This window comes from Strix aluco, chromosome 3, assembly GCF_031877795.1.
Source record: "Strix aluco isolate bStrAlu1 chromosome 3, bStrAlu1.hap1, whole genome shotgun sequence".
Lineage (NCBI taxonomy): Eukaryota > Metazoa > Chordata > Aves > Strigiformes > Strigidae > Strix > Strix aluco.
In genome coordinates, this window is record NC_133933.1 from 128,927,369 (window position 1) to 128,951,302 (window position 23,934).

At 51.5% G+C, this 23,934-nt stretch overlaps 2 protein-coding genes across 2 annotated transcripts; one reads left to right on the forward strand and one right to left on the reverse strand.

Moving 5' to 3' along the window:
• Positions 1-5,608: 5,608 nt before the first annotated feature.
• Positions 5,609-12,616, reverse strand: XKR5 (XK related 5). Its single transcript, XM_074820260.1, has 7 exons — positions 12,536-12,616; positions 11,883-12,066; positions 11,618-11,799; positions 10,193-10,402; positions 9,895-10,064; positions 9,354-9,465; positions 5,609-8,225 (listed from the first exon to the last, which is right to left on the reverse strand). Exons 1-7 carry the CDS (start codon positions 12,591-12,593, stop codon positions 7,144-7,146), a joined length of 1,998 nt encoding a protein of 665 aa, XP_074676361.1. The 5' UTR covers positions 12,594-12,616; the 3' UTR covers positions 5,609-7,143.
• Positions 12,617-15,587: 2,971 nt separating this feature from the next.
• Positions 15,588-16,148, forward strand: DEFB1 (defensin beta 1). The gene is made up of 2 exons (XM_074820833.1): positions 15,588-15,660; positions 16,024-16,148. The coding sequence occupies exons 1-2, from the start codon at positions 15,588-15,590 to the stop codon at positions 16,146-16,148; spliced, it is 198 nt and encodes a 65-aa protein (XP_074676934.1).
• The last annotated feature ends 7,786 nt before the right edge of the window (positions 16,149-23,934 follow it).

The window sequence follows — 23,934 nt, forward strand, 5'->3', positions numbered from 1 at the left end:
GCACCCAGCGGCGCCGGCACCCGCCCGCCGTGCGTGTCTGGGCGCCCACTCGGGTCTGCGCCCACCTAGCGTGCACGTCTGGGTGCCCGCCCGTGTCTGCGCGCACCTACTGTGCACATCTGGACACCCACTCGCATCTGCACCCACCTACCGTGCACATCTGGATGCCCACCTGTGTCTGTGCCCATCTACAGTGTACATCTGGACACCCACCCACAACTGCACCCATCTACTGTGCACAGCTGGATGCCCACCCACACTGCACTCACCTACCATTCACATCTGGATGCCCACCTGTGTCTGTGTCCACCAATGTGCACATCTGGACACCCACCTGCATCTGCACCCACCTACCGTGCACATCTGGATGCCCACCCATGTCTGCACCCACCTACCATGCACATCTGGATGCCCGCCCGCATCTGCACCCACCTAATGTGCACATCTGAATGCCCACCCACAACTGCACCCAACTACCATGCACATCTGGACACCCACCCACACTGCACCCACCCACCATTCACATCTGGATGCCCACCTGTGTCTGTGCCCACCCAATGTGCACATCTGGACACCCACCCACACTGCACCCACCTACTGTGCACATCTAGATGCCCGTCCACATCTGCACCCACCTGCCATGCACATCTGGACACCCACCCACACTGCACCCACCTACAATGCACATCTGGGTGCCCACCCATGTCTGCACCCACCTACAATGCACATCTGGGTGCCCACTCACACCTGCGCCCCTCTCTCCACACACCCCCAGCCACGACTGCACCCATCACCCATCTGTGCCCCAGCACCCACCCCGCTGTTCACACCCGGACACCCACCTGCCCCTGCACACCGCCCCCCCAAAGCCGCCACCCCCCCAGATCTCCCTCCCTCCCCACAGCTCTGGAGATGCCAGAGATGTGGGGTGCCCTCCTCATCCCTCCCCTGGGGAGGAGCTGCCACCAGCGGCTTCGCTTTTGGATGGAAAAATGATTCAGCCGAGTCTCTGGGGCCGAGCAGTGGCACGTTCGCTGCTATTTATCAAAGCCAGTCCCTAAAAATGCCCCACAAAGCTCCCCAGGGAGCCTGAAGGACATGAAGGGCAGGGCCCTGCGGTGGCCTGGCTTAGAAAAAGCAAGGCACAAACAGGGATTTTTGTGTTAAAGATCTCCCTTCAAGCAAAACATGCACTGGATCCTTGAGCTTGCAGGATCCTTTATCATCCCCAGATCCCCACGGATCCCTCGCAGCCCGAGATCCCGTCCCGTGGCCATGGGGGAGGATTCACGGGAGGGAGGCAACGCTGCTCCAGCCCGTTCGAGGGAACTGAGCCGTCTCAAACCTGGTGTCGAGAGCACAAAGCGTTTTCCTCCAGCCAAATCCAGCACAGGAAGCACAGTCCCTGGGTTCTCATTAAGCAGTCGTTCGTATTAGGCAAGTCCTGATTAGCCGTGTTTACCCTCCGCGAACCCCCCCCTCCGTGTTATTGTTTAGCCTTAGAGCGATGGGCATGGAGATGCAGCCTGGGCCAAGCCATTTACGGGAATAATAAAGACACCAAAAAGGGATTTACAGCAAACCAAAACTGTTTAATTAGGGGAGGGAAAAAAGTCCAAAGTTTCAGCTTGGAAAAACCAAGCAAATAACAACCCCATGGCAAACACTTACTTTTTCTGTAACGTCCAAGTATTGTGTTTCAATATTTTTGGAAGCGAAAAAATGGTTTTCTGGGTAAATCTTTCCTGGGTTAGTTCAGGGGGGTTACATCACCTCGGAGTTGGAGAGAATTATTTTCACTGAGCAAAACTGACCCCGAAACCTGTCACCCCTGGGCAGCACTTAGAAATCGGGCTGCAGAGGGAGGTGGAATATGGTGCTGCTGGAAAGAAGGCAAGATCCCCGCAGGGCTGGGGCAGGGCTGCTGCCAACCCTCGTGCCCTCTCGGTGCCTTCCCAACCCGCTTTATTTTATTTCACCTTGAAAAAGGGATGAGAGTAACCCATTAAAAATGACAAGCCAAGGGGACAGTGCCAGCAGGCTGGACAGCCATGTCCCCAAGCCCAGGAGCTCGCCCGGGTGTTGTTTAATTTATTAGGGACGTAGCCTCCGTTCCTGCCTGCTCACTCCTTTATCCAGATCCCCAGTGAGTGGCACAGCCAGTTCTCCTCTGGAGCCTGTGGGTCACTCCCTGCATTGTCAAAATTCACCATCGATTCCTGCTCTCCGCTCCCATGCTGCCCTTTTGCAGCCTCTGAGAGCTCCTCTCATCAGTGGCACTGAGCTCTCCTGGGCTGGGGCACAAGCCTTTGACCCTCTAAAGCACCGCAGAGGGTTTCCTTAAAAAAACAAAATTAAAAAAAGGTTCGTAGGAGGCAAATGAGCAGACATTTTCCATTCCTGAGCAGGCGAGAGCACAGCACAATCCGTCCGACTGCAGTGGGATGGAGATATCCCCCCTCCACACCTTCTGCGGGTGGCTGAAGCCCAAAGGTTGGTGATGAGCATCCCCCAAGGCTGGGCAGACCCTAAGGTCTAGCTCAGGATAACATATCTCATCCAAAAAGAGCTTCATGGGAAATGCTGAAGAAGGAGCAGAGGATCTGGCTGGGTCTCCTCAAGCATTTGGGACACCTGGAGGAAATATCAGCTGGCTCCTCCGAGCAGTTGGTTCATTGCCCCTCTGCTGCACTTTTCCCCAGCTGCAGTTTCTCGTTCAGCTTCACGCTCTGGGTTTGGACACGTTGCTCCCCAAAGAGGAGTGACCTGGGCTTTGTGGGACCTCTGCACCCCGTGGGTTGATGTGAAGACAGATCAGGGTGGGGAGTGACCGTGTCACCTGCCCGGGCGAACATGCACAGCCCCACGGGTGAACATGAGGACTCGGCACCGTGGTGGTGACAGCTGGAGCTGGTTCTACCAAACCATCAGGTTCCCATGCCACATCCAACGCGGTCGGTGGCAGCTCCCCGTGCACCTTTGGACCTGAAATCACCATGGGATATTTGCAGATGGATATGACTCTTCCTGGCCCTGAATACTGCCTTGGCGAGACCCTGGCAGGGGCTTTTAAACTTTTCCCATGGCTGGTGATGCCTGGGGAGGTGGAATGAGACTCCCACAGCCATGCTCACCTTCCTCCAGGCACTTGCTGTGCACCATATCGGCCACCTCCAGTATTCCAGAGCCCCCCATTTTGCTCCCACTGGCTCCCATCTGTGATGCCACAGCAGCATCACTCCTGAGCATCCTTCTCCTCCCAGAACCCGGGCACTCGGCGTCTGGAACAAGGCATCTGCTTTTGTGGCCTTGAGCAGCATCTCCCTCTGGTGGCTGAGGAACAAGGAGCTATGGGGAGAAACACCTCCCCAGAGTGGCTTCTTCAGTCTGGCAACGTTGGGAAAAATCTGGATGTGCACCAGGTCACTGGGGCATCTTGAGTCTCCCCACCCCACCCCCGGGATGGGGGAGGGTGGGGAGGGGTATCTGGAGCTGTGATTTGCAGCTGGACAGTCCTCTTTCTCCAAACAGGGCTTTAGGTTTAACTAAATTGAAGTCATTTCTGTAGGTGGGTTCTGTGCTGGGTTTGTAGCCAGCACGCAGGACTTGGATCCTGGGTGCAACAGGGCTCTCACACAGGCTGGAAGTCTTTAAAGACAGATAATCCACATTATTTCACTTGCTTTCACATTGTTGCCACGGAGAAGATGAGGGGAAGCGCGGCGGGATCTTACCAGTGACCATCTCCCATCATCAGGGAGCAAAGCCATGGGAACACAACGCCCACACCTACACCCCCACCCATACCCCAGCCATCATGCCCCCTCCGGTGCTGTCCCCAGGGTTCCCCCTTCTCCTGACCACTCCTCAACCCATCCGGGATTTCCACAACCGCCTCCTCTGGGGTCAGAGGTGTCAGCTCATGGTGCATCTCCAGGTCCTCTGTGCATTGTGGATGTGCTCTGAGAAATGCTCAGGTATGCCTGACTCCTGTGCCCAGAAGCATTCTCTACTTTCTTAAAATTGTCTGTTTGGCCATATTTTCTTTTCTAACTGGCCCATGGGATAGTTTCACGACGGCTGCTCAGTGCTGTCAGACCTTTACCATCTCCTGGTAGCCCATGCCACCACAGAGCTAGCCTTAAGCTGTAGGATATAGCCCTCCCAACCATTTCATGGTCCTTACCAATTTTTGCAGGTACGGCTAAAACAGACCCATGGCTGTTCAAGACAGTCCCTGGTAAGCCCAAGTTTAGTTAGCACAAAGCCAGCGGTCCGCTCTTAATGGCAGCAGCCCTGTATTTATTGGGTGAAAAACACCTAAATCATTCACAAGTGCAGCAAGGATGGCGTAAATCCTTCTGTGTCTCAAGGCCCTGGACCAGGAAAGAACAGCAAGCTCTGAATGCATTTGCTTTTCCTGCCTGATCTTGCCTCGTGATAACCACCACAGGTTTGAGGGCAGTCCATAATTTAGGTAGCCATCCCTTGACCTACTAAGCATTTGGTGTTTGCAGTCAGTGCAAATGATTACAGCACGTAGGACTGCAACTGTAGAGTGTAGAGCCGAAGTCAACACTGATGTGGCTTGAGTAGAGCATCCAAGGAGAGATTCCCACCAAGCACAATGCCGTGCACTGTGATCCTTGGGTTGGTAACTTGTTTTCCAACCTGCCAGACCTCAGATGTTAGGGTTGGATGCTCTTACTATCTGCAGCAAATGCTCAAAATCTACCCCAAATATTACCAGTCTAGTAGAGTCTAAAGGGAAGGCGCTGGGTTAGGAAGAGAATGATCCTGCTGAGGGAGGGAAAGGACGTTCTTCCTAGACTCAGTTGGTCCTGGTTTGGGGATGCAGTGAGCAGGCACTGCCTGGTTCAGCATCACTCACCCTGCTCTGGGTCAGGGGGTGAGAGACAGGGGCAGCCGTCACCAGCCACCCCCCAGTGAACCTGGGTTCCCACCCTGGCAAGAGGGGATGGGACAGGGAAGATGTAACCAATCCTTTCTCCCAGTACCCGCTGCCTGGCACAGAAATTTGGCAGCTAAAGGGCTGCCTCCCATCCCAAATGAGTCTAGCTTGCCGTCTCTGCTCCTCTTGAGCTGTAACTTGCCCGCAGCAACTCAACTCACCCCACCCACTGCTATCTGCATGCCACATCGAAGTGACTGAGAGAGCCCCAGCTAGAAAGATGCTGGATGCAGATCCTTCTTCAAAATCCCAACAGGCAGCTCATCCTGGGGCTGCAGGAGAAAGTGTGGGGAAGAGAAAGGAGGAGGCGTGGGGTACCGTGCCCATTCGTATCTGTGTCCTATCTTTGCACACCCTCCAGCTGCAGAAAGGGAAAAACCCTGCTCAATTAAACAAACAACTTGATTGGAGGCGGGTAGAACCGGAATGGGTAGAAAATCTAAGAAAACAGGAAAACAGAGTTGCAAAGGAGAGGGGAGGAGGCGAGGTCACATCCAGCCAGGAAGCTGCACAGCGGTTTGCTTGCAAAGCAGCAAGAGATCAAGGTCCAACATCCCCTGCAGCAAGGTCCAGAGAGGACCTCTCCACGCTTGTGTGCACCCCCAACACGAGACACAGACACAGCAAAGGCTGGTTTGTTTTTTAAAGCATCGTTATATATTATCAAAGGTAGAAAAACAAACTAGATAACAATTTCCATAACGCCATGGCAGCTCTGCTGCCTTCTGCATGATGCACGTAGCAGGGAGGATTCTGCAAAAGCTGCTGAAACTTCTTCCTCCCTGCAGAGCACAGCTGCAGCATGGTGGTGCCGGCTCTGGATGGAGACACGGAGCTTTCACCACATTGGAAAGCGGCTTCACTCTGAAACCGGCACCAACTGGGTTTTCACTGCCCAGATCAGCTTTAAGAATCATCTGGCCAGGTCAGTCCTGAGCAGTCAATGCTACATGGAAGCTTTTTTAAATAATTCATCACATGCTTGTCCTTCCTGCTGCCTTTCCTGCCCCATGGCAACGCCAGTCCTGCCCGCAGGACAACAGCTGGAGGACGTGGCCAGATGTGCACCAGCTGGCACCCATGAGCTCACTGGTGAACCCAGCCGACCAGACCTCAACCGACATGGTAAGCCATGTCCTGGCCACAAACTCGTGTCCAGCCAGCCTGGCTGGAAGCATGAGCTATTTCTGAGACCACAGTATCGAGGCTTTTAGTTCCTGATACCAATAAACCCTGCCTGCAACAAGGACTTTATGGTGGCAGGAGTATGCAGATTTGTTTTGAGATTTGGCTTGAAGCTAAATTTAGGAGGGAGCATCCAGCCAGATCTGGATTATCTGCAGCTGGATGGAAGGGGACAAGCGCTGAGGGATCTGGTGGAGTTGAGAACGGTCAGTGTGAGGTTAATGGTTGGACTGGATGATCTTCAAGGTCTTTTCCAACCGAGATGATTCTCTGAAGGAAGAGGCTGGGCAGAAAAGGCGACTTGAGGAAGCAGGGCAGTGGGCAAGCAAGCAAGACATGGCTTTTGTCTACAGTTCAGGGTCCTGAGGTTGAGGACTGCAGTATGAAGAGGATCTGCGATCCTATGTGGCCCCAGCAAATGGAGCTGGTAAAGCTCTGAAGATCAAGCTGGTGAGGGAAAAATAAATCAAGCACTGCAGAGCCCTACTTTAGGGCTTATTCTGCCCAGAAGGAAGAGCATCTGAGAGTAAAACTCATTATTTTTCTGGTTTAGGCACTTGCTTATCCTGAGAAGACTCCTGCTTTGCAGCCCCTGGAGACAGCAGCCAGATCTCTGTGCTGGGACAGACCAGCAGCTCGTACAGGCACTTGTTAAAGGACACGCTTGAAGACATCATCACAAATATATCAAAGGCAGCATGCTCCACCTGCCTAGCAGAACTGTTACATAAATAAGGTTAATAAATACCTAAACCTGGACTTAAGGCTTTTTAAGACCTTTGAAGGTCTCCAAAACTGCAAGTAGAAGATGCGCTGGGAGGGAAGGTGTTGTCCTAGTGATGGAGGAGCACATCTTTCTGGCAGCAGGGGCACCTTAGGGACGGTCTTCATGGCCAGCATTAACATTCCACCACCTCTTGCTGTGCCCTGTTGACGAGGCAGTCACCCCAATGCCGACCCAAAGTGACAGTGCAGCGATTTCAGGGTTACTCCAGCAACAGGTCTGTCCCCTCTCCCGGATGCCCCAGCCCTTGCTGCAGGCATTCAGAGTCAGCCTTGGGGGTGGAGGTGAAGCATGGTGGCCTCAGCTTGCTCCTCACAACAGTCCCTTGTGTGCCACAAGGGTGGGTGTTCCAAAGGTGATGCCACCCCACGAGGGCACCCTCCAGCCCCAAGGGCTCTGAGCCCTCTTTGGGGGGACCCGACACCCCACAGCCCCCTGTGCCGCTAAGGGAAGAGCTGCTCCGGTGATGCTTGTGGGCACAAGTGCCCAGGATTGGGCTGATGCTCGCCATCTCTAGGGATAAATCCCCTCCTCCTCCTCCTCCCAGGCTGCCTGGAGGAGGCTGGGCTTTGCCGTCCCTTTGCACCAGGGCCATGCACGTAGCTGTGGCTATCCCTGTGCCAGGAGAAGTGATGCCTCCCATGCTCGCACTGAAATACACAGAGGAGCCCTCGGCTGGATCCGGGGAGAAGCTGCTGAGAAAGGATACAGCCGGGTGAAAACCAGGCTCCTGCCCTGCTCCATCCTCCCGTTCCTTTCTCGCAGCGCCGGTGCTGGGTTTGCTGCCTCCTCCATTCCCCGCCACCTGCAATTTCTCATCAGTCAGACCAGATTCAACACCCAGAGGAACGATTTCCCTTGTGGGGAGGCAAAGGTTTGCCCCAGGCTCAACACCAGCGGGTTTCCCCATCATCCATCCTCCAGGGTAAACCTCTCCTACACCACCATCTCCAAAAGCTGCGTTGATTGTGGACATATCTCCTGTCTTCAAGGCCAGCTTTACCAGCAGCCAGTGGTGATGGTTTGTCCAGTTGTCCTCCAAACACCCTCTGAATTGGAGGAGCGACGAGCCATTCCCATTCTTAGGATCTGCCACGGTCCCTTTGCCTGCCAAGGACTCTCCATCTCCTGAAATTCCCAAACTCTGCTCTGCTTGGGAGCCATCTCCAGCAACCTCGTCATCATCGGCAGCTGCAGCACTGCAGGTTGTCTCCAGAAAGCCCTGCCAGATCTCTGTGGACTTGGGATGGAGCAGGCTGTAATAAACCACCAGAGCTGCAGCACCTGAAAAAAAGCAGAAAGGTGTCAAAGGACAAGTCCCAGCAGCATTTTGGTGAGGTGTGGAGGAGACACCAGACCTCGCTGCCACCTCCAGATCAACAGGCCCTTTTGCAGAGGTGCCGCTGGGCATCAGGTGTCCGGGCAGCACATCTTTCAAGCATTTTTAGGGATGCAAGAACCTCACTCGAGCAGCTTTCAGGAAAGGGAATGCTGAGCACACTCTCAGGATTGAATTTAATCTGGATTGATTTGCAGACTGATAGGTGCACAGCGCTGGGAAAACATCACCCTGGTGGGGACCTCACCCAGCAAACAGCAACTCCCATCCTTGCTCAGCGCATTTTGCAAATAAAGGTGCTGATGGGTTGTTTGCAAGCATCGTACAACCTCTCCCCTTCTTCAACCCAGTTGTGCATTAAAGCTGTAGGGAATTTGCCCTGGTTTGGGATTGTTCAGCCTGGAGAAGAGAAGGCTCCGGGCCTCATAGCAGCCTTCCAGTACTTAAAGGGGGCCTACAGAAAGCCAGAGAGGGACTTTGTACAAGGGATGTAATGACAGGACAAGGGGTAATGGCCTTAAACTGACAGAGGGTAGATTTAGATGAGATCTAAGGAAGAAATTCTTCCCTGTGAGGGGGGTGAGGCCCTGGCACAGGTTGCCCAGAGAAGCTGTGGCTGCCCCCTCCCTGGAAGGGTTCAAGGCCAGGTTGGACGGGGCTTTGGGCAACCTGGGCTAGTGGAAGGTGTCCCTGCCCATGGCAGGTGGGTAGAACTAGACAATCTTTGAGGTCCCTTCCAACCCAAATCATTCTGTGATTCTACGACTGAATTAAATGCTCCAAGATCACAGAAAACACACGTGTGCTTCAAAATTGTATATACTGTATTTGGCAGAGGTACCTGAGCCATTTGGTGACATCTTGGTCATTTCTGCAAGCCTCCCTCTTCAGGGATGGGCTTTTAAGAAATGATGAAGAAATGAAACTCAGGGTGGATTTACATATTATCAAATACATTCAGATGCTTAAGCTGGAAGAAATAAAGCAAACAGTCTGATGCAACTAAAATAACTGATGATGCTCATTTACTCTCAAAACATGCAATCTGGGCTCTAAAAACCAGCAGGTCTTACCTATTACAGACCCTGACATGATGGCCCCGGTCATGCACAGGCTGTTCCTCAGCTCTGCCTGCAGGAACCGGGTGGCCAGCAGCAGCAGGAGGGTGTTTTCCATCAGCATTATCTGCAGAACAGAGGGAAGAGAGTTGTCACTTTTATCCTTCTGATGGCTTTAGACATGCTTCTGATGACAGAAAACACCCAGTTCCTAGATTTTGCTGATTTATTTTGCACCTAACTTATCACTTAAAACATAAACGTTGCTGAACTGAACTTTCTGCAAGGTCTTGACCTTTTTTTATCATGAAAAATAACTCTGGCAGAGCAGCACAGCCACTCTGCTGTTGTTCAGACATTGTATGGCTGCTGCTAAGAAAACAAAGCCAGTGCAGAAGGTGCATCCACCTTGGTGACCACGTGGCTTTGTCAGGACATGGGGAATGCTGGATTTTTTTCAAGTGGTGATGTGAGAGATGAGAAAGGAGAGTCTGAAGCTATTGCTTCTCCCCAGCAGCTGCATCCATGTGGAATATCGAACACCCTGGGTACTTACTGCATAAAACACGGCCACTCTGTGCCTGGAGGGACCGGGCCGGACGTTAACATAGCAGAAGATGTACACGGCTCCCACCAGGCAATTGAACAGCCTCCAGCGGCAGGGCTGGGCCACAATATCGGTCTGCTGGGCCACCAGCCAGAAGGACATGAGCAGCCAGTGGACACCTGCAAGGGGAAGGGACCGAAAGGGCAAAGCTGTGCCAGGGGGAGGCTGCACAGCGCTCCAGTACCAGGAGCATCTCTGGGGCTGACAGCAGGATGGGACACGGGGGAGAGGATCTCACAGGTCTTACCTGCCACAGCAAAAACCCAGAAGGAATACAGCCTGGCGAAGAGCACCAGGGCCAGGACCCTGGTCCCCAGCATCCCCATCCTCCAGAGCAGTAGGCAGAGGATGGCTGTGGCTGGCAGGCAGAGGTGTCCGGGTTTCAGCAGGCAGGTGAAGCGGCTGTAGGAGACCAAAGCCCAGGCGAGGGAGAGCAGGGACAGCCCCGCACTGACACCTGCACAGAAACAGGGATAGTCGGGTGCTCTGAAGGACACCTGACTGTGTTGAGAGGACCTCAATATCACCTCAATATGAGAGAGATCTTGAGGGGCTGGAGCGAGTGCAGAGGAGGGCAGCAAGGCTGGTGAAGGGCCTGGAGAACAAATCCTGTGAGGAGCGATTGAAGGAGCTGGGACTGTTCAGTGTGAGGAGGAGAAGGCTGAGGGGAGACCTCATCGCTCTCTACAGCTCCCTGAAAGGACATTGTAGAGAGGTTGGTGCTGGTCTCTTCTCCCAGGGAATTAGTGACAGAACAAGAGGGAACGGCTTTAAACTGCAACAGGGGAGGTTCAGACTGGACATTAGGAAAAAAATTTTCCCAGCAAGAGTGGTCAGAGAGTGGAATAGGCTGCCCAGGGAGGGGGTGGAGTCCCCATCCCTGGATGTGTTTAAGGGTCATTTGGATGAGCTGTCGGGGGATGTGGTGTAGGGGAGAACTTTGTAGAGTCGGGCTGAGGGTTGGACTTGATGATCCCAAGGGTCTTTTCCAACCTGAATGATTCTGTGATTCTGTGACCATATCTCAGTGCTAAGGAGCACAGCATCCCGATACAAGCCAGACACCATGCTGCCCTGCCAACTGGAGTATTTCAACCAACTCCTGCTGAATCTGGTCTCCTTTGCATGCTCAGCACACCCCTGCTTAAACTCTCTGACACAGGCAGAGCTTTGCAGCGACAGGGCAGGTCCATCTCTGGTCGTTGTGATCGGGCCAGAGACTGACACCGACTGGACCTTGCGCACGCCGTGACTCCACACCCCAACTTCTTCCTTTGCATACCCGACAGTCCACCTTTTCTGCAAAGCATCCCCAAACCCCTAAATGCTCCGTATTGCCTGTGATTAGGGCTGGACCATCAATAGGAACATGTGTTGGGTTCAAACCCAGCCAAGGCACTGTCGTGCCATGGAGGTCGCCATGGGGGGACTGACTGTACCGGCCAGGAGCAGCCATGGTTTCGCTCAGAGACTCCTCCGGGTTCAGCCACAGATCTTTAAGCCACATTTGTCCCTGCTGCTTTGCACTGGGGCTTTCCAGCCCCTTTGCAGCGTGCTCCTCCCTCCAGAGCCTGCCCTGCTCCCCCCTGCCAGGTGGGCACACGCATTCCCCACCCAAAACACCATCACCCCTCTGCAACTTGCAGCATCCTCCTGGGAACTCCCCGCTCACCGGGGACAAAACCAGCTGGCTCAACTGCCACGACGACGTAGGCCTGCAGCAGGAGGTGAGGCAGGGTCTGCAGCAGGGCTTCCAGGAGCCGCAGCACACACACGTCCCCGTGCTGCGTCAGCACCTCGCCGGCACAGGCACCGCCGCCCGTCTTTGCCGCCATCCGCAAGACATCCCAGTACCTGCAAGAATCACCATGACGGCGATGTCCACCCTGGTTTTGGGACTGAACCTGGGTTGGAGGGGGCTGGATGGACCATCTCACCGCTTCCAGAGGCCCAGCTGCAGGAGGTGGAGGCCCAGGAGCCAGCAGCTGGGTGGGTGACCATCCGCCCTGAACCAGAGGATGCTGAGGAGCTGAGCTGCGTAGCCGGGCACTGCGCAGGCGATGGTCAGCCCCAACCAGCCCAGCTGCCCGCGGACAAGGTAGTGGACGATGGTGCAGAGCCCTGGAGAATGGAAAGAGGAACCGCTGAGGGATGCTGCAGCAACGCACACCCCACAACTGAAAGGTGCTACCCACAACACGCCCCAAATTCATCTCCCGGTCGCCGGGGGGGTGTGCAGCCCTTGTCCCGGTCTTATCTCCAGCTGCCGGCTCCCGGTGGCTTGTCAGCGGTGGCACAGCCATCGCCACCGAGGGGCCCGGCCCAAGGGAGGGCTCTGATAAAAAGCGCTCGGACTGGGGCTCATGCTCCAAATAAATAATAAATATAAAATAATTTTAAAAATCAAATTTTAATATTAAAAAAAGAAAATGGCTGGGGTCTGCGCGGATGGAGAAATCTCGCGCCCGGGGTGCTGCCATTCGTGAACCCTGCGGGCACAACCGCGCACCCCCCCCTCCCTCCGCGTGTGCGCAGCCCCGCGCAGCCCCACTCCCGCATCCCCCCCAGCGCATCCTGCGCGCTCACTCACGCGCTCCGCGCTCCGCCGCCAGCAGCGCCAAGCAGAGCCCCGGGAAGGCCCCGCGCATCCTGCGCGCCCCTTCCGCGGCGGCTGCACCGCGCCGCAGGAGGAGGAGGAGGAGGAGGAAGGAGTTGGGGGGGGGTGGGGAGGGAGGAGGAGGAGGAAGGAGCCTCCGGGGCCGGTCCCGCCCCGCCCCGGCCCCACCGGGCACCTCCCCAAGTGCCTCCCCCGCCGCGCTCCGTTCCCGCCGCAGTGTGGCGTCGGGGGGACCGGCGTGGTTGCACCAGCCCGAGACCCCTGGGGGTATTGTGCACTTTTACAAGCCCCCCCCGATGTCCCCCAGGTTCTTGTGCACTTGCACACACACACACACACACACACACACACACCCCCGATTCCCCCCAGGTTCTTGTGCACTTGCACAACCCTCCCCCGATGTCCCCCAGGTTGCTGTGCGCTTGCACAAGCACCTCCCCGATTCCCCCCAGATTCTTGTGCACTTGCACAGCCCCCCCCGATGTCCCGCAGATTCTTGTGCACTTGTACAACCCCCCCCGATGTCCCCCAGGTTCTTGTGCACTTACAGAACCCCCCCAATGTCCCTTTGTGCCACCCCCCAGTGCTGTGCTTCTGCCGCAGGGGTGAGCACTAGGTGGCAGCCGGGACATGATGTGCACAGAGCCATAAATCCATAAATTAATTCAGTTGTTTCCCCCCACACCCAAGAGATGAAACCTTTGTGAAATGTGATCCCAACCGTTGGTGGTTGCAGGTGCCCTTCTGTATGCAAAGACATGCCCTATCTACTTTTTTTTTCCCCCCAATCTCCAGCCCTGCAGACTCCAGTCCCTGAGAAGCACATGTTTTTCAGAAAATAAATCCTCAGCAAGTCGCTACAGGAAAGGCCATGAAGGGGTTTTTAATTAGGTCCAAATATCATCTATGGTTTTGTCTTTGCTTTTGTGGAATCACTCAGGAAGCTCCCAAAGCTTTGTCCGTCAGCTGGCTCTTGGGATGTATGTGTGTTTGGGGGTTTTCAGGCATTTAATGTTGCTTTTTGAAATTTTAGAGCAACCCTGGGTTTCTTTGCAACCCTGGGAACAAAGCCTGGACTCTGCTGATTTATAGGAGCGCTATTTCTCACCCATTCAGCTGAGCCCCAGAGCGGGACTTTTTGAAATACATGGGACATGGGGGGGCTTGTGCAAGTGCAGGCCCCAGGGCTCTCTATAGGTCCCCAGTACATTACGCCTATAACACCCCTCTTCAATATTTGCATGTGAGCGATGAACTAAATATCCTGTGTGTGCTCAGGGCCGTGGATGTGCTGCTGGCCTCGAAGCCAAACTGCCCAGAAATGCTGCTGCCCGGCTGACCCTCCTCAAGGGAGCATCACCAAGGTCTCTGCTCAGTCTCCAGCGCTGGTTTTTACCAAGAATGTAAGAAATTTGCATCTCTGCAGCCTCAAATCCAGTGTTTTAATTTGGTGGCCAATGGGTTAAAAGCGTCACGGGTGGAAGGGATAGCCTACTTTTCCTCTTGTCCCGCTGTACTCAGCAAAGTGTCTCATTAACTAACAATGTTGAGCTGTTGGGCCCAGCTCCAGCGAAGCATTTTAATAAAGTTAGGGATGTAAATAGGGCTGTGGAGTCAAATGAAGCTCATTCTTGGTTGTTTCTGAGCCATGTCCTCCGCAGTTTATAGTATAACAAATACCACGGCTGCCAAATGTCCCATTCCTAGAAAACACGACTTTTTGCATGCAGAGCACAACTAAGCCTCTAACAGGCGCCAAATCCTCTTCCAAAGCTGAGGGTGGGCTGTTGAAGAACCGTCTTCGCTTGCAAAGCCAGCAGTGAGGAAGTTGCAAGGGTTCGTGCAGGTGCAGTGTGCTGTGACCCTTCTTGTGACCCACAGAAGACGTGTGAACCTTGTCATCTCATCCCCCGACCCTCCATTGTCACCATTCCTGGGAAGGAGCCCCTCCGAGGTGCTTCAGCTGTCTTTTCTCAGCCTCAAAATGACTGATGACAAAATCGGTCCCTCCTCCTGCCCAAAGGCTTTGTTCCAAGCGAGGAATAAATTCCCATGCCACACAAGATGTGCCATTACCACCCCAAAACAATGCCAAGCAGAGAAGGAGAAAGCCAGGAAGCCTTCCAGAAGATATTCCCAGAGCTAGCCACCCTCCCCAGTTTCATCGACAACTCCCAGTTGCTCTGGCTGCCATCCAGCCACTGGTTTGGCTGCACTTTTCTCTGCTGGATTTCAGCACCCAGGAGCTTTTCTTGCTAAAAAAAACCCCCTCAGGTCTTCAATGAAGCTACATCCATAGGATGGTGAAGTCACCTCTCTATATTTTATTCAGCGAGTTTAGCAAATGAACGTCCTCCAGCTCCTCCATGCAAAGCTGTTACTCCAACCCTCAAGTGAATTTTTGGGACTCTCTGCTGTACCTTCTCATAGTTAAACACCCACATGAAGTGGGAGCACAAGTCGTTGCAGAGACCTGTTGGCTGTGCTGCCGGAGCTGCACACACAGAGGTATAACATCTTGGTGGGGCTGATTCCAGATTCAGCCTCTCTGTGGCTTTGGGCAATCTTTGTTTGGGTCTAAAATGGGAAAAAATATTCCCTTCTGTGCCAAACCTGAATTTCTGGAGACAAAGATGCATCTTGTTGAGATTTGAGTGTGCAAATACCTTGAAGTGAACTGGGCCTTGTGCACATGGTCATTGCTCTGGCTAAATAGTTGCTGAAATATCTGACTATCAGTGCTGTTGGTGGAGGAGATGGTGCTTTGGATCGGGACATGGGAGCCAGCAGGTGTTGGTGTTAAGAGGATAATTCCTTTTCGGGGTGGGGACATGTTGTGGCATCTATCCACACAAGAGTTTGTAAATAGAGACTACAATGTGCAGCATGTAAACATATTATTTGGATTCCAAATACGACTGCTAAATTCCTGCAGATCGCATTCATCAAAGCCTTATAAATACAGGTTAATTCCTTCCTCTTGAAGTGTCTCTTGGCCTCAGCAGCTCTGTGGTGGAGCTCCACAATGTCAGCCAAAGCCATGAAGGTACTCTTATTGCTGCTGCTTCTTCTCCCTGCGGTGTCCCAGGCTGCTGCAGGTAAGTGTAAATACAGAAACGGGCATTTTTGTGTTTGGGAAGCAGGGAGTGATTCTGAAAATCAGAAATGAACTTGTGATACGTGCACAGCTGGTGTGATACTTGGTGTTGAACCTGCCTGCCTGGCACAGAGTAGTCAAATTCCAGCTAGTCACTTCTGTGCTAAGGGGAGAGAGCATCACAGTTTGCAGAACTCGTGAATGCTTTCAGACATCGCAGCAAAACTCAAGGGCAGGTTGATGATCTCCCTGAGATGCCACTTGTGCTATCTGCAGATCAAGCTACTGTGAACATGGGGACAGGCTTTCTTCACGCCTGCAAATCCAAAGAAAGATGCTTACCATCTCTTTTTCTCAATTACAGTGGCAGACACCGTGACGTGTCGGAAGACCAAGGGCAAGTGTTCGTTCCTGCTGTGTCCCTTGTTTATGAGAGCCACCGGTACCTGCTACAACAGACTCGCAAAGTGCTGCAGGCCCTTATGGTGACCCTCCACAGTCCATGAGGGGCTGGCAGCATTGGTAGCATCAGCAGCAGTGGCAGCAGTAGAGTAGTTCTGTCCTTCTTTACATGGGTATGTGTTGGTTTTGGTGCTGTCTTTCCTCAGAGCTGATGGAAGTTCCTTTTCCATGGGGCCATATGTCTGCTCTTCACCTGTGCATCCACACCTGGGAAATCACTGTGTGGCAGCTCCTCATCCACGGGACCCTGTCCCTCCGCTGTCACCAAGGCAGGGTTGAACTGGTAGCCTGAAACTGGGCAGCTCCTCTCCTCTCCCTGCCGAGGGTGGTTTGTGGTGGGGATCAGGCAGGTTTCCTCCTCGTGTTGGGGAACAGTGTGATGTGTCCCATGTGATGCTGAGATACCACAGCAGACCTCACCCATCCCATATGCTCTCCTGTGGTGGCCACCCATGGAGCACTAATGGCCTCAGATGCCACCCTGGTGTCCCAAGGGAAGAGCACAAGGCTGATTTCCAATCACAGAAGAAGTTTAGTTGGGAAGGGGCTCCCTATTACGGCCCAGCTGCTTCACCTTGGTCGAGCCCATGGAGGGGTGAGGTGTGGAGGGCTGGTGCTAGGCAAGGCTCAGATCTGACAGTGCAGCCCCCTGGGACCCTCCTCCAGCTCTTGGACTTCTACATTGCCCTTTCTACCCACCATATGCCAAAGGGGTGTGGGGCAGGGACACCACTGTTTTCTCTCCCCATGTCTCTCTCACCTTGTCCCTGCCTGTGATTTGCCTCTCTGTCTTCATCCTCATCAGCCAGGTCCTGCATGGTGAGGTCCCAGCTCCCCGGGCCAGACCTTCTCTCTCTCCTGGGGCACCGAGTTGCTCCTGCCAATGCAATATTTAGAAATATCTTGGTTAATGTCTGTTAACTCGCCCACCGTCTCCATGCAGGATAGCTGTCTTTCCCAAACAGATGGCTAAATGTGAAATATAATCCTCATTTTCCCATCTTCCCTATAGGACCCTTTTTCTCTTCCATAAGACTATTTATTTCCCATATCCACTTATAGTCATCTTAAGAGAAGGTCTTTCATCTTCCCCTTTTCCCATCCTGTATCCTCAGAAGATGCTGTCCTGGCTTGGTCATCTGCCCAGCTCCCCAGAGGACATCTGGCTGATTCAGACCCTGTTCTGGAGGGGAGGTCTGGTCAACTCTCATTTGACCTCTCTCACGATAGAGCAAGGGCTGGAAACTGAAGTCTTCAGGGATGTTCTGCTGCTCTCTTGCAGGCTCTGCAAAATATCTCAGCCTTCCAGTATTGAAGCGATCTGTGCTCTTTTTCTCTCCTCTAACACATATTCCCCGTGTCCAAAGAGACCGGTTCGCAAACTATTTGAGTTGTGTAAATATCTAATAAAGCATGAGTAATACCACAACGCACTTTAAACAGTTCATTGGTGAGGAGTGTTTCGATCCCTCCAGTTTACGAGGTGTAGGGCCTAGGTCCTGTGGATCTTATATGCAGCCACATCTCATCGGCAGGCATCTCCAAAACCTGGGAAGGGTTTTCTAGGTCATCTCCTACCCAAGCCTAAGTCAAGAGGAGGTTTGATTAACTCTGCAGACAGGGAGCTCAGATTTGTTCAGCCCGGGAAGATGGCTTAAAAAAATCTGTAGTGTAGTTGGGATCTGTCAGTGCTAGGTTAACGGTTGGACTAGATGATCTTCAAGGTCCCTTCCAACCTAGATGATTCTGTGAATCTCATCAGGTATCTGTGCTGCTTTTGGTGTAGCAGCTTCTCCAGGCACAGCTGGTCCTGCAAGTGCATTGCGGCTGACATTATTTTATAGCACACTGTCACCACCAAAGAAAAAAAAAAACTTAGTATTACTCAAGCTCTCCAAGCCCAAAGGTGCTATTCAAACCTTAATCACTCTTTCCATCTAGTGATTTGAAAGTGCTTTGTAGTGGTGAACTGAGGCTTGCACCACCCTTAGGAGGTAGCAAAGCAAACAGAAGGTACCTGCTGTTGTAATTAAGCCAGCTCTTCCACCTGGGATTAATTGTAACCCTTTTAGTTCAGGAAAAAGAAATAATAATAGCAAAAAGCAGATATTTGGTGGCGTGCCAAAAAGTTGCAGTAACTCTGTCACTGGGCTGGCTTTCAGGAATAGTAAGTGAGACTCCTCAGTGGTTGTGTAATCACTGCAATTAGGAAATCAAGTGCTTTACAGAGTATGCAAGAATTGCTACTCACATTGCACTGATGAAGAATCTGGGGCACAGAATGAGGAAGTGTCAGCAAGATCCCTGCCTCCTGGTCACCCACAGCCAGAAGAGGAGAAAAATCTTGGGAGTTGTGCTCTGACATCCTAAATTGTTGATCCTCTTTGAAAATAAATGCAGGCATCGTTAACAAAATAGCATGCACAAACATTCTTACTTGTGACCAAAAACTGGGGACAATTGATCCTTTGATGTAGAGCACGATTGCTGGCCACCACATCCCAGAAATCGGAATAGCCATGTCATGGCTGTTGTGGGGCAGGCATGGAAAAATCTCTTTTTCACAGAACTCAGGAAGATTCACTGCGTGGGAAAGATGGATAATGTAAGAGTCACAGCTGTACTGAGCTGGAAATGCTTTCATCGTTTGAAGGGGGTTCAGAACCTGAGGCTCAGTGGAGCCCAACAGGACTGGGGAGCTGGACGGCCCATGCTTTATTCATCCAGCGGACAGGAACAATGAGAAGCATCCAAACCCCCTGCACAACTACATGCTGTGATTAACACTGCTCCTGTGGGTAGGAGAGGAGGTAGTGAAGGCAAAGGCAGGCTTGGTTTGCCTACAGATGATATCACATGGACCCAACTGGCCCTCACGTGTTGAGCCACCTGTGAGCACTTGTTTCAACCCGTGTTTTGCTACACACCCTAGCTGCAAATACTTTGCAACACCTTAGAGAAGGGTTTCAGCAATAGTCCCTCTCTGGTGGACCCAGGTAGCCTGTCACATCTTTTGCACATCATTCCGCTGCTCCAGGTGATGCAGCAGAGCAGTTGTGAGGGGTGATTGTGGATGATGTTAGAAGGTGCAGAGATCAAAGTTTTGTTGCAGGAAAAGGGTGATTCTTAGAACAACTAGTCCTGGCACCCACAAGAAGAGATGCCTTCCTGGATTTGGTGGTGAGTATTGCAAAGGACCTAATTCAAAAGTTGTTTGTGAGAACTGCTCTGTAAAAGTGACCACAGTACAATCGGACTTAACCGTGTTGTTGGACCAAATACATTCAAGGTGAATATTTAATCTCCAAAAAGCAAAAATGAGGAAAGAAAAACACTGAAAGGAGCAGTCCAGAGGAGCAAGAAGCCTGCAGGCAGCCTGAAAGCTGTTAAAAAGGCTGTGCTAGAAACCTCAGTAAAATATTTGCTTTGACTGGGAAAGAAAACAAAGAGGTCTAAGAAAAATCCCTGCAGGGCATGAAGGGCAATTCAGGGAGGCTCTCACAGGGAAGAGCTCAGTGGTGAACAAGCAGCTGACAGAGGAGAATGGCAACTCCCATAAAACGTGACAGGTCAGATTCAAGTAAGAAAGAAGGCTAAAAAAGAAAGTGAAGATCCCTTTGCAATAAACACCTGAACTGACAGTAGAAATGTCCATAAATGCTTGGAAAGCAGGAAGACATTGGGGGAGTCCTTGATGAGAAAGGAGTAGGAGGACATTTAGGGGTGTTACGCTGTAGTTCAGCACACTCTTCTGTCCATGGCAAGATAGTAAAGGCTATAATAAAAATAAAAATTGCTGAGCATGGGCTGTGAATTTCTGGATGTTGCTGGCACAGGAGGCTGTGGAGGTAGGCAACACCAGCAGGCCCAAAAAGGGTTAGACAAATTCAGGGACAGCAGGTCCTTAAATGGGTATTGAAAGGATGGGCAAGGATGTCCTCTGCAACATCCCTAATTTTGCAATTATGGATGCTGGATCAAAATGGGAGAGCTGGTTCACATTGTGGATGATGTTAGAAGATGCAGAGATCAAAGTTTTGTTGCAGGAAAAGGGTGATTCTTAGAACAACTAGTCCTGGCACCCGCAAGAAGAGATGCCTTCCTGGATTTGGTGGTGAGTAGTGCGAAGGACCTAATTCAAAAGTTGTTTGTGAGAACTGCTCTGTAAAAGTGACCACAGTATAATCGGGCTTAACCAGGGAAGGCATGGAAGGAGAAGGCAAAGAGAAGGCATGAAAAGGGGTGGCGTAGAAGAAGGAAAAACATCATCCAGAGACAGGCAAGGGAGGACACTCAGTGTCTGGAGCAAGGCCCGTGGTGATATGCTGCTGGCTGTGGTCTTAAATCGCAAGCAGTGAATCTGTAAACTTTTCTGTTCATTTGTGAGCTGTGAACAAAAATGTGCAGCCCTTGAAAGAGCCTGTGGTCTGGCCTGCGTGGTGGCAGTGCCCATGCAAAGGTGACAGCAGGGACTTCAGCTGCTGAGAGATTTCTCATGGAGAAACCTCTGGAAAATACCCTGCTCACCCATCTCTCAGCTTTTATGAGTTGGCTGCCCATTGATGCAAGCCTTCATGGACTTTGGCTTTTGTTGAGAGACTGAAATCTATTCCACCCTCAATTCATTAACTATTTAATTCAGTTGCTCTCTGGAGCATCTCTTATTAGATGGCTTTGCTTTGCAGAGTTTTTAACCCAGTAAGTTCCTGTTTTGCCAACTGTGACACCTGAGTGTTGACAGACTCATCACTCACAAGACCTAAGATACTGCTTCATGCTCTTGGAGGTGCAGAAACTGCAGTGAGCCCAGGGCATGCAATGAAGAAAAGTTTGACCACAACTAGGTTAGCCTCAAGGTCTATAAGAACCTCTGCATTTGGAGGGAAATCGGGAGCAAATATATTCAAGCTAAAATGGCAAATATAACCAGAGCAACATCTTCTGAAGTTTAAGACCATATTCTGCTCATCACCATGCTGAGAGCTTTAAATCAGAAGAAACTCTGCTGAAATCATTGCACCAACTTCTGGCATCGTGACAATCAGAATCCATCCATGGCTGAACAAAATGTGCTGGTGCTGATCTTGTGGCCTTCCTCTTCTTGACAGCCCATTGCCAAAAGTTCCCAGGGCCTAATCCTGCTGGGCACCAGAAACTTCAGGCAGAAGGAGGCTTTCCCCTCTTTTCTACCTGAGAGTCCCACTGGAAAATCAGCCACAGATTTGTTGAGGCAGAGATGGTTTTCTCCTCAACTCTGGCAATATCGCAGAAGTCCAGGAGGCTGTGCTGTAAGACAGCAAGGATGGACTTATCATCTCCTCTAACGAGGGACTGTGCAACCTTTATATCTGCCTCTGAACTGGTGGCCAAGCTCTGCCTACGGGCATTGCAGAACATAGAAGGTGCATTTGCACCACTGTGTCAGACACACACTTTGGGGTCCCATGAGACACCTAAAAACTGCCTTTTCTATCTTTTGTCCCTCTGTGCTTCATCTGTGCAGATGATAACCAGCGTTGTCTGACCCCTCAAATTAAATGAGGAAAGCTGGCATAGCCTTGCAGGTCCTTTCCAGGCATCCAAGCACACGACAGTCTTTATGCCTAGTCCTTGAAATATGGAAGATAGCAACTCTTTCTCCAGTATCTCCTCGAGAAGGTAGACCAACAGCAGCAGAAACTACAGAACAATAAATGCAAACTCCTGCCCATGTCTGACAACTTCACCCAGCATCAGTTTCTTGTTCAAGCTGACCAGGGCTCGTACTGAAGAAGAAGGTCCCTGGAAAAGCAGCATGAGGGAAAATGAAAAAGGAGATTTAAAACATCATGTCACTGGGGGGGGTCGAGTAATAATTTCCATAAATAGATGTGGTTAAAATGTCTTACATATGGTGCAGGTAATGAGTACTGAAAATGTTTTGGGGCAAAAGTTAAAAAAACCCAAACCATCTTTTTTCCTTTTATTTTTCATAACAGTTAGATTTCTGTTTTACTTCCTCATGTTTTTTCCTACCATTCCCTACTGCAGATCTTTTCCATGTTCTTAATCAAAATAGAGACAACTATCCAAATTTTCCCTTCCAACAGCAGAAATTATGTAATATCAATGACAGCTCATTAATCCGCTTTCTGAATTTCCAGAGAAGTACTAACTTCCAATTCAATGCAGTCCTTTTTAACCGAATTCCAGCTGATTATTATTTTTCATTTTATGGTGAGATATTTTTCACATTTGTAAGGAAATGGTATGAAACCTCTGCAAATAGACGGAGACAGTGCTCCTCCACTAGAGCGTTGTGGGCATTTAAGGAGAAATTCCTGCTGGGATTTATTTGGTAAATGAAATAACTGGCTAGTTTATTAATAACACTCAGGCACACATGACTATCCTCATCAAAACCTGAGGCTCATTGCTGCAGAATGCCAATACCTAGAGCTAGAAATCATTGTGTATCGCTGAAATGACTGTTTGATATTATATGAAAACCTACTTTTTTTTTCTCTTTTCTTTTCAAGTTACACAACCAAAGGCAAGCTTAAGCCCACACCTTTCCGTAATTTAGCCATAGGCCCTAAAATAACCCCTGTACATCTGTGCCAGTGAATCAGACAGGGCAGGATCTGGGCACTGGAGCACAAACCTTTCTACTGTGCAATTCTCAGAGCTGTCCCTAGCACAATCTTGGCTCTTGTGCTCTCCCTGTAATTTCCAGATGCAGTCAAAAAACTGGCAGGGACCAGGGACTGTGCCCAGCAGGCAATTTAGGTGGAGCCAATATATGCTAGAGGCTGAGTTTAATAGTATGGATGCAGTCAGACTCTGCTTTTTGGCCTGGAGATAAATCTGGTTCAGGTTAGCTCCCTAGCAGAGATACGACCATGAAGTAAATACTATGTCTGTGCTCAAAGAGCAGTTAAGTTGAATAACAACTGGTGCTGCTCATGCTAACCATGGAGCCTACCTGAACTGTGCAGTGTCAGGTTTATGATTTTCTTCCATGACATAGGGACCAGAAGTTGTGAATGAGGGGCATGCCTTCAAAAAATACCTGCTTTGTGGACATCTGAGAAGACATCTGCTCGGTAAATCCCACCAGTATTATCAGTAAGTTCACAGATGACGCCAAGTTAAGAGGGAATGTCGATCTGCATGAAGATAGGGAGGCACTACAGAGAGACTTGGATAGGTTGGATCGGTGGCCAGCGTTAACAGGATGAGCTTCAACAAGGCCAAGTGCCAGGTCCTGCACTTGGGCCACAACAACCCCCTGCATGGCTACAGGCTTGGGGAGGGGTGGCTGGAGCTGTCTGGAAGAGAAGGGTCTGGGGGTTCTCATTGACAAGCAGCTGAACATGAGCCAGCAGTGTGCCCAGGTGGCCAAGAAAGCCAACGGCATCCTGGCTTGTGTTAGAAATAGCATGACCAGCAGAAGTAGGGAGGTGATAGTCCCCCTGTGCTCTGCACTGGTGAGGCCACACCTGGAGTGTTGTGTCCAGTTTTGGGCACCTCAATCCGAGAGAGATCTCGAGGGGCTGGAGCGAGTGCAGAGGAGGGCAACGAAGCTGGGGAAGGGCCTGGAGAATAAATCCTGTGAGGAGCGATGGAAGGAGCTGGGACTGTTCAGTGTGAGGAGGAGAAGGCTGAGGGGAGACCTCATCACTCTCTACAGCTCCCTGAAAGGACATTGTAGAGAGGTTGGTGCTGGTCTCTTCTCCCAGGGAATTAGTGACAGAACAAGAGGGAACGGCTTTAAACTGCAACAGGGGAGGTTCAGACTGGACATGAGGAGAAAAATATTTCCCAGCAAGAG